Genomic DNA, 14,384 nt, shown 5'->3' on the forward strand with positions numbered 1-14,384 from the left:
GCTACTTCTTCTTTTACACGCTAATTCTGTTTAATTCGCCAATATTTTAGCAGTCAAACATGCTCCCACAGGTGCAGGCAGAGCCTTATTAGCTAGTAGGAATATTGTGGCCTGACTAAAACAAGTCTGATTTGTGTATCAACCATTACTGGCTGAAGGAGAGGGAACAACCCCAGGGGAGGAATGTTTCCCCAGGAGGAGTATGAGGACAGATCTATCTTTTAACACCAGACCAGCACACATATTACACTGTATATACAAAACCATGTTTATTATTGAATTCAAATGATTGGAATCGGCTATTTCAGCCACGCCCGTTGCTGACAGGTGTATAAAATCGAGCACACAGCCATGCAATCTGCATAGACAAACATTAGCACCGTCATAGGATGCCATCTTTCCAACAAGTCAGTTTGTCGTATTTCTGTCCTGCTAGAGCTGCCCCGGTCAACTGTAAGTGCTATTATTGTGAAGTGGAAACGTCTAGGAGCAACAATGGCTCAGCCACGAAGTGGTAGGCCACACAATCTCACAGAACAGGACCGCAGAGTGCTGTAGTGTGTCTGTCCTCGGTGCAACACTCACTACCGAGTTCCAAGCTGTCTCTGGAAGCAACATCAGCACATTAACAGTTTGTTGGGAACTTAATGAAATGTGTTTCCATGGCCAAGCAGCCGCACACAAGCCTAAGATCACCATGTGCAATGCCAAGCGTCGGCTGGAGTGGTGTAAAGCTTGCTTCCATTGGACTCTGGAGCAGTGGAAACGTGTTCTCTGAAGTGATGAATCACGCTTCACCATCTGGCAGTTCGACTGACTAGTCTGGGTTTGGTGGAAGCCAGGGGAACGCTACCTTCCCCAATACATAGTGTCCACTGTGAAGTTTGGTTTGGACCCCTTAGTTCCAGTGAAGCGAAATCTAAATGCTACCACATACAATGACATTCTAGATGATCCTGTGCTTCCAAATGTGTGGCAACAGTTTGGGGAAGGCCTTTTCCTGTTTTAGCATGACACTGCCCCCCGTGCACAAAGCGAGGTCCATACAGAAATGGTTTGTCTCGATCAGTGTGGAAGAACTTGACTGGCCTGCACAAAACCCGACCTCAACCCCATCAAACACATTTGGGAAGAATTTCAACGCTGACTGTGAGCCAGGCCTAATCGCCCAACATCAGTGTCTGAATGGAAGCAAGTCCCTGCAGAAATGTTCCAAAATCTAGTGGAAAGCCTTCCCAGAAGAGAGGAGGCTGTTTTATAGCAGCAATGTTCCAACTTCTATTGGAACGCCTTCCCAGAAGAGAGGAGGCTGTTATAGCAGCAAAGGGGACCAACTGCATATTAATGCCCATGATTTTGGAATGAGATGTTCAAGCAGGTGTCCACATACTTTTGGCCATGTAGTGTAAGTATGTTTTGGCTTGCAGTTCTGCATCATGCTTCACCTTTCTGTCTTGTTCTGCCTTTGATTCTGGGGGTTCTACTTTGAAGGGGTGCTAAGCTGCCGTCCTGAACCGTTCTCCAATATTTCAATTGCAGTTTAGCCTTTGGCACCGGGGTTACACTCTGTCAAATCACCTCAATAGAGAGGGGCTGTACCCTTCACCCAAAGGAGGACATTTTGACCTGTGGGAAGAGCTGCTTTCTATACAGACATTGGCTACGGAATAGAGGTATTAAAATGAGACTTGCATTACAGCTCTAAATCCCTCTGAAGGGAAGTGACCCTTGACCTGCGTCATGCTGAGTTTGACAGGCACCTTCTGTTGCCTCTTTCTGTGTGCCCAGCTCATTTGCCACAGTTTGGCCCCTAAGTAAATAATTGTTTCTAACTTTAACCCTCCAGTCCAAATTATACACCCGGGTCTGAAGAAACCCTTTCTGTGAGAACATGGCAACGGTCCAAGTGTATAAGCCGTACCAGTGTGGTTCTCAGATGAAAAGTCCCCCCCTAAAGACCTCAAGCAGCGCTTCGGTGTGGCACTGGCATCAGTTGGGAAAGAAAAACAGTGAGTGTACAGCTGAAAAGACTCCAAGCAGCATTGCAAAGCATACAATGGCATCAGAAGTCTGACACCGTAATTGACATCCATGTCTTCAGGGAACAGTGGGTTTAACTGCCTTGCTCAGGGTCAGAATGACAGATTATTATTATGTTTTACCTTGTCAGCTCTGGGATTCGATCCAGCAACCTTTTGGCTACTGGCCCAACGCTCCTACCTGCCAGTCTAGCTGCCGCGCACAGTGAACAAAACCAGTCTTTGGAAACAGTCTTCTACCCAGATCCAGTATAATAATAATAACACCATGGAGTCTCTTCTTCAGTGTTTAAAAACAGACTTCCCTACATAGTGCACTACTTTTGACTAGGGCCTATTGGGCCTATTGGGCCCTGGTCAAAAGGAGTGAACTATGTAGTGAATATGCTGTCATTCGGAATGCAGCCTGTGCTTCAATGAGCCGACTCTTGTCTATAAATGCCCCTAACAGGTGGCAAGTCATTGAGACACGTTGTGGCATTCAGAATGATTCTACTCTCGGCTGACTGGGAGACTGTGTGTCACACTGGTTATGAGTGGAAGGCATTGTGCTCGGTGCTATTTGAAATCTGGCCACTCCAGCTATCAAGGAAAAGAAGCTGCCATGGCACATCTAAGCCACTACCATAATTAAAGAAGATGGAGTCACTCAGTGGGTCAAGTGATGATAAAAGCACTGAGTTGTTTTGTCCGGTTGGTCAGTGGACTTTGTCTAGGTGCTTCTGTCTGCAGCCTGATTTCCTCCCATTAAGAGTACATCTAGTGCACACACACCGATCTGCAAGCCCACATCCACCAACCCCAATGGAAGTGTTTACATATACACTACCAGTCAAAAGTTTGGACACACCTCCTCATTCAAGGGTTTTTCTTTATTACTATTTTCTACATTGTAGAATAATAGTGAAGACATCAAAACTATGAAATCATATGTAAAAAAATATATATATATATATTTTTTTAAATATATTTGAGATCCTTCAATGTAGCTGCACTTTGCTTTGAGTTTTGCACACTCTTGGCATTCTCTCAACCAGCTTCATGAGGTAGTCACCTGGAATGCATTTCAATTAACAGGTGTGACATGTTAAGGTAATTTTTGGAATTTCTTTCCTTAATGCATTTGAGCCAATCAGTTTTGTTGTGACAAGGTAGGGATGGTATACAGAAGATAGCCCTATTTGGTAAAAGACCAAGTCTATATTATGGCAAGAACAGCTCAAATAAGCAAAGAGGAACAACAGTCCATCATTACTTTAAGACATGAAGGTCAGTCAATGCAGAACATTTCAAGTACTTTTAAAGTGAAAGAACTTTGAAAGTGCAGTTGCAAAAACCATCAAGCCCTGGTTTTCATGAGGACCGCCACAGGAATGGAAGACCCAGAGTTACCTCTGCTGCAGAGGATAAGTTCATTAGCTACCAGCCTCAGAAATTGCAGCCCAAATAAATGCTTCAGAGTTCAAGAAATAGACACATCTCAACATCAACTGTTCAGAGGAGACTGTTTGAATCAGGCCTTCATGGTTGAATTGCTGCAAAGAAACCACTACTAAAGGACCCCAATAATAAGAAGAAACTTGCTTGGGCCAAGAAACACGATCAATGGACATTAGACTGGTGGAAATCTGTCCTTTTGGTCTAATGAGTCAAAATGTACAATTTTTGGTTCCAACCACTTGTCTTTGTGAGACGCAGTGTGGGTGAACAGATGATCTCTGCTCGTGCGGTTCCCACCGTGAAGCATGGAGGAGGAGGTGTGGGGGTGCTTTGCTGGTGACACTGTCAGGGATTTTATTTAGAATTCAAGGCACACTTAACCAGCATGGCTACCACAGCATTCTGCAGCCATATGACATCCCATCTGGTTTGCACTTAGTCCCACTATCTTTTGTTTTTCAACAGGACAATGACCCAATACACTGCCAGGCTGTGTAAGGGATATTTAAACAAGGAGGAGAGTGATGGAGTGCTGCATCAGATGACCTGGCCTCCACAATCACCCGGCCTCAACCCAATTGAGATGGTTTGGGATGACTTGGACCGCAGAGTGAAGGAAAAGCAGCCAACAAGTGCTCAGCATATGTGGGAGCTCCTCCAAGAATGTTGGAAAAGCATTCCAGGTGAAGCTGGTTGAAAGAGTGCCAAGAGTTTTCAAAGCTGTCATCAAGGCAAAGGGTGGCTACTTTGAAGAACCTAAAATATATTTAACACTTTTGCTTACTAGATGATTCCATATGTGTTAATAGTTTTGATGTCTTCACTATTATTCTACAATGTAGAAAATAGTTTTTAAAAACTTGAATAAGTAGGTGTGTCCAAACTTTTGACTGGTATTATAGTCCCATGTTTAAGTAATCTTCTTTGTAGGAATCCACTTATTAATCTTCTAGTTGAAACTTGCACTGCTTTCAAAAAGTATTCACATCCCTTGGATTTATTCCACATTTTCTTGTTAAACCTGAATTCAAAATGTATTAAATATGTATTTTTCTCACCCATCTACCGATACACAATACCCCCAAATAACAGTGAAACATGTTTTTGCAAACGATTAGGTATTTATTGAAAATGAAGTTCAGAAATATCTCATGTACAGGAGGGATATAGTGATAGGAGAGGGCCCCTCCCCCACCCGGAAGGTCTGACTGCCCCTCCCCATGCGCACACACACTAAAATCTTCCCCCAGAGACTTTCTAGCTAGACACTCCGGGCCCCAGAGCTCCCACCCCCCAGCCTGGCCTCCCTAATGAGGGCTGGCCCCTCGGTGTTTGATCCTGTAGCCAACCCGAGGCCCCCAGCCTCATGCATATTCAACACCCCTCAGACCATACACTCCCATTGCTCCTGGGTGGCTGTTTGATATCAAAGCCAGTTAGACAGAAGGGAAGAGAAAAGATACAGCCGTGTGTCTGTGTCCTGTACGTGTGTCTGTGTCCTGTACGTGTGTCTGTGTCCTGTACGTGTGTCTGTGTCCTGTACGTGTGTCTGTGTCCTGTACGTGTGTCTGTGTCCTGTACGTGTGTCTGTGTCCTGTACGTGTGTCTGTGTCCTGTACGTGTGTCTGTGTCCTGTACGTGTGTCTGTGTCCTGTACGTGTGTCTGTGTCCTGTACGTGTGTCTGTGTCCTGTACGTGTGTCTGTGTCTGTGTCCTGTACGTGTCTGTGTCCTGTCTGTGTCCTGTACGTGTCTGTGTCCTGTACGTGTGTCTGTGTCCTGTACGCGTGTGTCTGTGTCCTGTACGCGTGTGTCTGTGGCCTCTACGCGTGTGTCTGTGTCCTGTACGCGTGTGTCTGTGTCCTGTACGCGTGTCTGTGTCCTGTACGTGTGTCCTGTGTCCTGTACGTGTGAAACTACATCATCAATCTGTTACCTTCCTTTCCACAGATGTTCATAAATGATTTAACAGCTGACGTTTTGGCTTTTCCTACTTTCCAAACTGCAACAAGCAAAGAAATCTTTTAAATTAACTGCTAAATGATGCTGGTACATAACTGTTTTTAAAATCTATACTGTGTATTATTATTATTTAAATGTTTTGACTTTTATTTAACTAGTCAAGTCAGTTAAGAACAAATTCTTATTTACAATGACGGCCTACACCGGCCAAACCCAGACGACGTTGGGCCAATTGTGCGCCGCCCTATGGGACTCCCAATCACGGCCTGGATTCGAACCAGGGTGTCTGTAGTGATGCCTCAAGCACTGAGATGCAGTGCCTTAGACCACTGTGCCACTCGGGAGCCCCAAATGGGCATAGCAATAGCAGGATCATAATAGTTCGTTCTCTCTCTGTCTCCAGGATGGAGGTCTCCTCATCAACAACCCCACAGCGTTGGCCATCCATGAGTGTAAATGCCTGTGGCCCAATACGCCTGTCCAGTGTGTGGTGTCACTGGGTACGGGCCGCGTGGAGACAGCTGGCAAAAACAACACCACGTACACCAGCCTCAAGACCAAGCTCACCAACGTCATCAGCTCTGCCACTGACACAGAGGGTACGTCTGGGTGGGTCCATGTACCCTCTGATATACATCTCTGCATCACTTCAGCAATACAAATTCTATAAGTCACATGCACCGAATACAACAGGTGTACAGTGAAATGCTTACTTACAACAGGCTCTAACCAACAATTCCGTTTAAAAATGTAAAATAGGAAAAAGAATAAGCAGCTGTAAAATAACAATAATGTTCTAATGGCCACTTTGATTCTCAACACATTTCCCGGTAAGGATGAGATGAGATTAAGGCAGTCTGTGGTTAGAGTAAATGTATTTTATTTAACCAGGCAAGTCCGTTAAGAACAAATTCTTATTTACATTGACGGTCAAACCCGGACGACGCTGGGCCATGGGACTCCCAATCACGGCCGGATGTGATACAGCCTGGATTCGAACCAGGGACTGTAGTGACACCTCTTGCAATGAGATGCAGTGCCTTAGACCACTGCGCCACTCGGGGGCCCAGTAAAACAGGCATGCCCACACAGCCCCTGCATGACTTCAGGTCTACTTCACATCAACTGTGCACACCTTATCTCTGTGCACACCTTATCTCTGTGCACACCAACACAGCCTGAAAGCTACACTGTTACACACTGAGAGGAGTGAGGTGGTCTCAGTGAGTGTCGTGGTGCTATAAGGGGAGAGTGTTTTTGAAGAGGAAAACCGGCTTTTAAGTGTGTTAATCTGCTGGTTATAAATAACCCCTCTGAAAGGGGAGATGAGGTGTAGAGAGGGAAAGATTCATCCCAAACTACAGGAGCACCACACAGAGACACATCACTCATCTGTTTCACCACTGATACAACACAGAGACGCAGCACTCATCTGTTTCACCAGAGAGACACAGCACTCATCTGTTTCACTACTGATACAACACAGAGACACATCACTCATCTGTTTCACCACTGATACAACACAGAGACACAGCACTCATCTGTTTCACCAGAGAGACACAGCACTCATCTGTTTCACCACTGATGCAACACAGAGACACAGCACTCATCTGTTTCACCACTGATACAACACAGAGACACAGCACTCATCTGTTTCACCACTGATGCAACACAGAGAGACACAGCACTCATCTGTTTCACCAGAGAGACACAGCACTCATCTGTTTCACCACTGATACAACACAGAGAGACACAGCACTCATCTGTTTCACTGCTGATGCAACACACAGACACAGCACTCATCTGTTTCACTGCTGATGCAACACACAGACACAGCACTCATCTGTTTCACTGCTGATGCAACACACAGACACAGCACTCATCTGTTTCACTGCTGATGCAACACACAGACACAGCACTCATCTGTTTCACTGCTGATGCAACACACAGACACAGCACTCATCTGTTTCACTGCTGATGCAACACACAGACACAGCACTCATCTGTTTCACTGCTGATACAACACAGAGACACAGCACTCATCTGTTTCACCACTGATACAACAGACACAGCACTCATCTGTTTCACTGCTGATACAACACACAGAGAGACAGCACTCATCTGTTTCACTGCTGATACAACACACAGAGACACAGCACTCATCTGTTTCACTGCTGATACAACACACAGAGACACAGCACTCATCTGTTTCACCACTGATACAACACACAGATACACAGCACTCATCTGTTTCACCACTGATACAACAGAAACACAGCACTCATCTGTTTCACTACTGATACAACACACAGAGACACAGCACTCATCTGTTTCACTGCTGATACAACAGACACAGCACTCATCTGTTTCACTACACTACTGATACCATACACACAGAGACACAGCACTCATCTGTTTCACCAGAGAGACACAGCACTCATCTGTTTCACCACTGATACAACACAGAGAGACACAGCACTCATCTGTTTCACTGCTGATGCAACACACAGACACAGCACTCATCTGTTTCACTGCTGATGCAACACACAGACACAGCACTCATCTGTTTCACTGCTGATGCAACACACAGACACAGCACTCATCTGTTTCACTGCTGATGCAACACACAGACACAGCACTCATCTGTTTCACTGCTGATGCAACACACAGACACAGCACTCATCTGTTTCACTGCTGATACAACACAGAGACACAGCACTCATCTGTTTCACCACTGATACAACAGACACAGCACTCATCTGTTTCACTGCTGATACAACACACAGAGAGACAGCACTCATCTGTTTCACTGCTGATACAACACACAGAGACACAGCACTCATCTGTTTCACTGCTGATACAACACACAGAGACACAGCACTCATCTGTTTCACCACTGATACAACACACAGATACACAGCACTCATCTGTTTCACCACTGATACAACAGAAACACAGCACTCATCTGTTTCACTACTGATACAACACACAGAGACACAGCACTCATCTGTTTCACTGCTGATACAACAGACACAGCACTCATCTGTTTCACTACACTACTGATACCATACACACAGAGACACAGCACTCATCTGTTTCACTACTGATACAACACAGAGAGACACAGCACTCATCTGTTTCACTACTGATACAACACTATTGATACAACACAGAGAGACAGCACTCATCTGTTTCACTACTACAACAGAGAGAAACAGCACTCATCTGTTTCACCACTGATACAACACAGAGAGACACAGCACTCATCTGTTTCACCACTGATACAACAGAGTGAATGCAGTTTTATTTGATCTATATCTCTAGGGTGGAGTGTTTTTGTAATGAGAACACTAAAAACAATCCCTCCAACATCTGTGTATTTGTGGTGATATTGATATTATATAGAGCATTGGTTGGGACCCAGAATCCACCACACAGCCTCCAGATATGTCATCTGAAAAGTGTGTTGAACAGAGTCCAACTCAATCCGTTATGTACTATAATGGCACACGTCTCCTGAACTGAGACTCATATTCCCACAGAGACGTGAGTGAGGTAACATTGACGGGAACAGCTGCTGCAGTGTTAACTATAACCACAGACTTAATGGGTTCTTATTGAGACAAGTAGTGAGAATTAGTCTCCAGGTGTGTAGTTTGACAATAGTGTTAATAGAACCAGTGTTTTAGCTCCTGAACTAACACTAACCTCAAGCTCACTTTCATGTCTCTGACCTGCTGTTTCCTATTGGACAAGTCCCTTCAGGTACATCTAGACTGTTTCTGCCCTCATGACTCTCTCTCAAACTTCAGACTGTTTATTTCTGTGTGTATACTCTGTGTTTTGGGATATTCCATTGTAGCCCACAATTTATCTTTATGTTTTTGGGACTTAAACCTATATAAATGTCCCTTGGAGGAAGATATTTTTAAGAAATAGTTATTCAACGGTGATGTATTTGTGCCATTTTGACCCGTTTGTGTAACCTTCACACCCCCTCCCTATTCTCCCAATCAGAAGTCCACATCATGCTCGATGCCCTCCTTCCACCCGACTCGTACTTCCGCTTCAACCCTTATATAAACGAGGACATCGCCCTGGATGAGAGCCGTGGTGAGAAGCTGAACCTGCTGCAGGCCGAGGGCCTGCGCTATCTGGACCGGAACCAGGAGAAGCTGCAGAAAGCTGCCCGGATACTCACCAGGGACAAGACCACCGTCCAGAGGCTGACTGAGTGGGCCAAGCTCAAACGTGACATGTACGATGGTATTCCCATCTTCAACTCCAAGCTGTAGGGGAGTAGGTCCCAGGCTCCACCACCACACAACACTAACTTCACCTAAAACTGGACTCTCTCCTAACACTGAATCCATACATAGAGTAATAGAATGTATATGTTAGTCTCTGTGGTTGTAGACGGTGTATTTTAAATTGGTAGAATACGTTTGCTGTTGTGTTTTTACTGCACCCATTCATGTGTTACTGCACCCATTTACGTATTACTGCACCCATTTACGTATTACTGCACCCATTTACGTATTACTGCACCCATTTGTCAGTGACTGTTTGCATGCTCTGGCAGCACTTGGAGGGGAGGGTGAGAGAGAGTGGGGTCTGGCAACACTTGGAGGGGGAGAGAGGGAGGTCTGGCAACACTTGGAGGGGGAGAGAGGGGTCTGGCAACACTTGGAGGGTGAGAGAGGGGTCTGGCAACACTTGGAGGGTGAGAGAGAGGGGTCTGGCAACACTTGGAGGGTGAGAGAGAGGGGTCTGGCAACACTTGGAGGGTGAGAGAGAGGGGTCTGGCAACACTTGGAGGGTGAGAGAGAGGGGTCTGGCAACACTTGGAGGGTGAGAGAGAGGGGTCTGGCAACACTTGGAGGGGAGAGAGGGGTCTGGCAACACTTGGAGGGGAGGGAGAGAGGGGTCTGGCAACACTTGGAGGGGAGGGTGAGAGAGGGGGTCTGGCAACACTTGGAGGGGAGGGGGAGAGAGAGAGGTCTGGCAACACTTGGAGGGGAGGGGGAGAGAGAGAGCGGTCTGGCAACACTTGGAGGGGAGGGGGAGAGAGAGCGGTCTGGCAACACTTGGAGGGGAGGGGGAGAGAGAGCGGTCTGGCAACATCACCAACATAATGTTGCTTATTATCATACTCTGTAAGCCAGAGTAGATAACTTACCAATAGCCCACTAATATATCTATATAAGGCTCTGGTTAGAAGTAGTGCATTATGTAGGAGATGAGGTGCCATTTGGAACATAACTGTGGACTGACTGTTCTCCAATGAAGCACTTTTTCACCTTTTAAAAAGATCACAACCATGTATATCCTGACACTGTATAATAGATATATCTGGGATATATTTTGGATTTAAATCGTTTGTAGTTTGTTTTAACTTTGACTTGAACCGAATCTGCCACCAATAACTGAATTTTAAAGGTTAGGACCATAAACAAACATATACCATTTTTTTTGGGGGGGGGGGAATAATAACCATCTTGTCATGTTCAATGGTTGGTTATCAATGTTTTACTTGAATGTATGCCTCAGAGATAGAATAATGGCTGGTCACTTGACATTTCTGTTCCTTGTACTTTTTAACACCAATGCAGCTAGTGGTCCTTCATTTGATTGTTTTAATGTTGACGGTGATATTGGTACATTCATCAGGGTGCAGATGTTTTGACATATACTGTATAAATCGTTCATAAAAAAATGTACCAATGTATTTAGAGGAAGATGTTAGCCACTGACCTGGTTAGTTCACACATACAGCTGCTTTAGATCACAGAGTAGAGTCCTAATCAGGATCCATGGCTGTAAGATGCAAAATGTTCACTCCTCACTTGTTTGATTTTAAGAAGGCGTTACGGAACAATGACTTGACTGTTGTATTATTATTATTAAATTGTAGCTATAGTTTGAAATGCATTAAGATTTAAAATGCTCCTGAATGAAGTCTTCTGCCTCTGTGTTATTTAAATCCATGCTGATTTTATTTTATTTTTTAGCTTAGTCATTTGTATCCTTCTATAATTGATTAGCATGAGCGATGCTGATGTTCTGCATCCACTAATAACAGGTTGTGAACACTTTCCTTTCTCCAATTTGCTGTTTTCCAGACATGGGTTCAAGTACTATTTGGCAGACACTTGAAGAAATTGAACGGGATCTTCAGCTCATACAAATTAATTATTTTACGAATTGGCTTTCGTTACATATTCTATGAAACGGGTGCCGTTGTTGTACACGCGAGCGCTACTTTCAAAACTAATGGCTGAAATTACACAAAACCTGGTATAACGCTTTTTAATTTTTTTATTTAAAGCTGTGCTTGATTCAGTTTGCATGGCACAATAGAACCAATAGGATAGTCCCAAAATGGCAAACCCCGCCCACCCGCACTCCAGGAAGGCTAAAGCAAATGCTCACCGTATTTGAAAGATTTCCAATAGTATTTGAACCCAGGTCTGTTATCTCCATCCCAGCTACCCTGAAGTGCTGTTTCCCCTGTGCTATGCTAGCGTCTGCCATGTTATTATTACTGCTAGTTTGAATCATGCCGGTGTAGCAGAGGGACTGTACTATTATTGACTGCTGCTTACTGCACTGATACTGTTGCTCGGGAACTGTTACAGTAGTGCCTGTGGCAAGTGAACGATGATGACATAGCTTAAAGATCTTACACAGCATAGACTCATTTCAACTGTCAAACCTGAGTCCCGTATTCATCAAGCATCTCAGATTAGGAGTGCTGGTCTAGGATCAGGTCCTCTCTCCAGATTAATCTAATTCATTACGGTCAAAAAAGTCAAACGCTGATCAGTAGTCTATAGTTCCCTACCAAGCAAGAAGGCAGTAAATGAGTTAGTCATCTTTGCTATGTTAAATACGTGCTTAACGATGTGGACAAGTATCCTGTTTGTGTTTTGGAGGAAATGGGGGGTCATGTTAGCAGTAACTTCATAAAGTTACTGTGAAACCAAGGTAAATTAAAGCCCTTTTTCTCAGTTCCAATCTATGAGCAGTTACGGCCTTTTTTGCTTGGTAGGGCAGTGTGCTACTCTGAGATGTTTTAAATAGGGTCCCAGGTTGATGACTGTGTAGTCAGAATGATGTCTTCGGTCCCTCCGGAGTGATGAAGACAAGATGGACAGAGATATTGACTTGATTTGTTTTAAATACCGTTCTCCTATTGATCCCATGTAAGCAGTGTGTGTGTTGAACATGTTGTGTAATTAAAATGCATCACTGAAACACTCTGACACTTCTTGCATCGTTTATTATGGATATTATATAATTATCTGAGTACTGCTGTTTTCCCCCCATTATCAGACAACTTGTTCATGAAGCATGAAGTGTACATCGTTTATTATGGATATTATAGTATTATCTGAGTACTGCTGTTTTCCCCCCATTAACAGACAACTTGTTCATGAAGCATGAAGTGTACATCGTTTATTATGGATATTATAGTATTATCTGAGTACTGCTGTTTTCCCCCCATTATCAGACAACTTGTTCATGAAGCATGAAGTGTACATTGTTTATTATGGATATTATAGTATTATCTGAGTACTGCTGTTTTCCCCCCATTATCAGACAACTTGTTCATGAAGCATGAAGTGTACATCCTTGATGTTTTCTTGTATGTTTTTTAAATCATGTTTTTACATGGGTGATACAGCACATGCACATGACACCACTTACATAAACTGAGTGACAAAACATGAGGAACACCTTCATAATATTGACTTGCACCCTTTTTGATCTCAGAACAGCCTCGATTCGTCGGGTCGTGAACTCTACAAGGTGTCCAAAGCATTTCCACAGGGATGCTGGCCCATGTGGACTCTACAAGGTGTCCAAAGCATTTCCACAGGGATGCTGGCCCATGTGGACTCTACAAGGTGTCAAAAGCATTTCCACAGGGATGCTGGTCCATGTGGACTCTACAAGGTGTCAAAAGCATTTCCACAGGGATGCTGGTCCATGTGGACTCTACAAGGTGTAGAAAGCATTTCCACAGGGATGCTGGTCCATGTGGACTCTACAAGGTGTAGAAAGCATTTCCACAGGGATGCTGGCCCATGTGGACTCTAATGCTTCCCTCAGTTGTGTCAAGTTGGCTGCATGTCCTTTGGGTGGTGGAACATTCTTGATACACATGGGAATTGTTGAGCGTGAAAAACCCAGCAGCATTGCAGTTCTTGACACTTAAACTAAATTGTCTCAAGGCTTAAAAATCCTTCTTTAACTTCTCTCCCCTTCATCTACACTGATTGAACTGAATTTAACAGGTGACATCAATATGCGATCATAGCTTTTACCTGGTCAGTCTGTCACGGAAAGAACAGGTGTTCCTAATGTTTTCTCACTGCTATGTAAATACATGCTGATTGCCTACACTTTTACCCTGGTGGTTCAATTTACTGGGCTTCCACTGATCTTATGGAGGATTCAGACTGTGTGTATATATTCATACTAGTGACTACAGATGCACCTGAGGAAACACCAGCTGGTGAGTGAGAGTTTGAAGGTAATTTGAAGCTGTTTTCCCTACCCAGCTGCGCCACATATGCGACCCAAAGGAGAAGGTGAGATGACTGTGCAAGGCTGTGCTTAGGCACCTGGGTAACCGAGACAGCTGCTACCCGGTGATGGATCACATCCCCGCCCCCCATCCCTAGAGCATAAACACCGGGCGGCCACAGACCGCTCTGTCCTCGATTCTTGCTGCTTACATGCATGGAGGCACAAGGAAGGCCCCACAACCATAATGTCTTATAATACTATAATCATTCCATATAGTGAGAAACGGCTACAGGAAATGACACCATAATGTCTTATAAACAGAAATAGTTCCATATAGTGAGAAACAGCTACAGGAAATGACACCATAATGTCTTATAAACAGTAATAGGTCGATATAGTGAGAAACAGC

General features: G+C 44.4%; 1 protein-coding gene across 2 annotated transcripts in view; it reads left to right on the plus strand.

The window, feature by feature from the left end:
* Positions 1-12,705, plus strand: part of LOC115115111 (calcium-independent phospholipase A2-gamma-like) — a 36,805-nt gene extending 24,100 nt beyond the window's left edge. Inside the window, exons 9-10 of one of the 2 annotated variants that reach the window (XM_029643594.2) lie at positions 5,844-6,039; positions 9,458-12,705. In XM_029643594.2, coding sequence (XP_029499454.1) covers positions 5,844-6,039; positions 9,458-9,735 — 474 coding nt within the window. In that variant the 3' untranslated portion in view covers positions 9,736-12,705. The remainder of the gene's footprint in view (positions 1-5,843; positions 6,040-9,457) is intronic. The other variant, XM_029643595.2, reaches the window with a different exon arrangement.
* Positions 12,706-14,384: the final 1,679 nt, after the last annotated feature.

Source organism: Oncorhynchus nerka, linkage group LG9a (assembly GCF_034236695.1).
Source record: "Oncorhynchus nerka isolate Pitt River linkage group LG9a, Oner_Uvic_2.0, whole genome shotgun sequence".
Lineage (NCBI taxonomy): Eukaryota > Metazoa > Chordata > Actinopteri > Salmoniformes > Salmonidae > Oncorhynchus > Oncorhynchus nerka.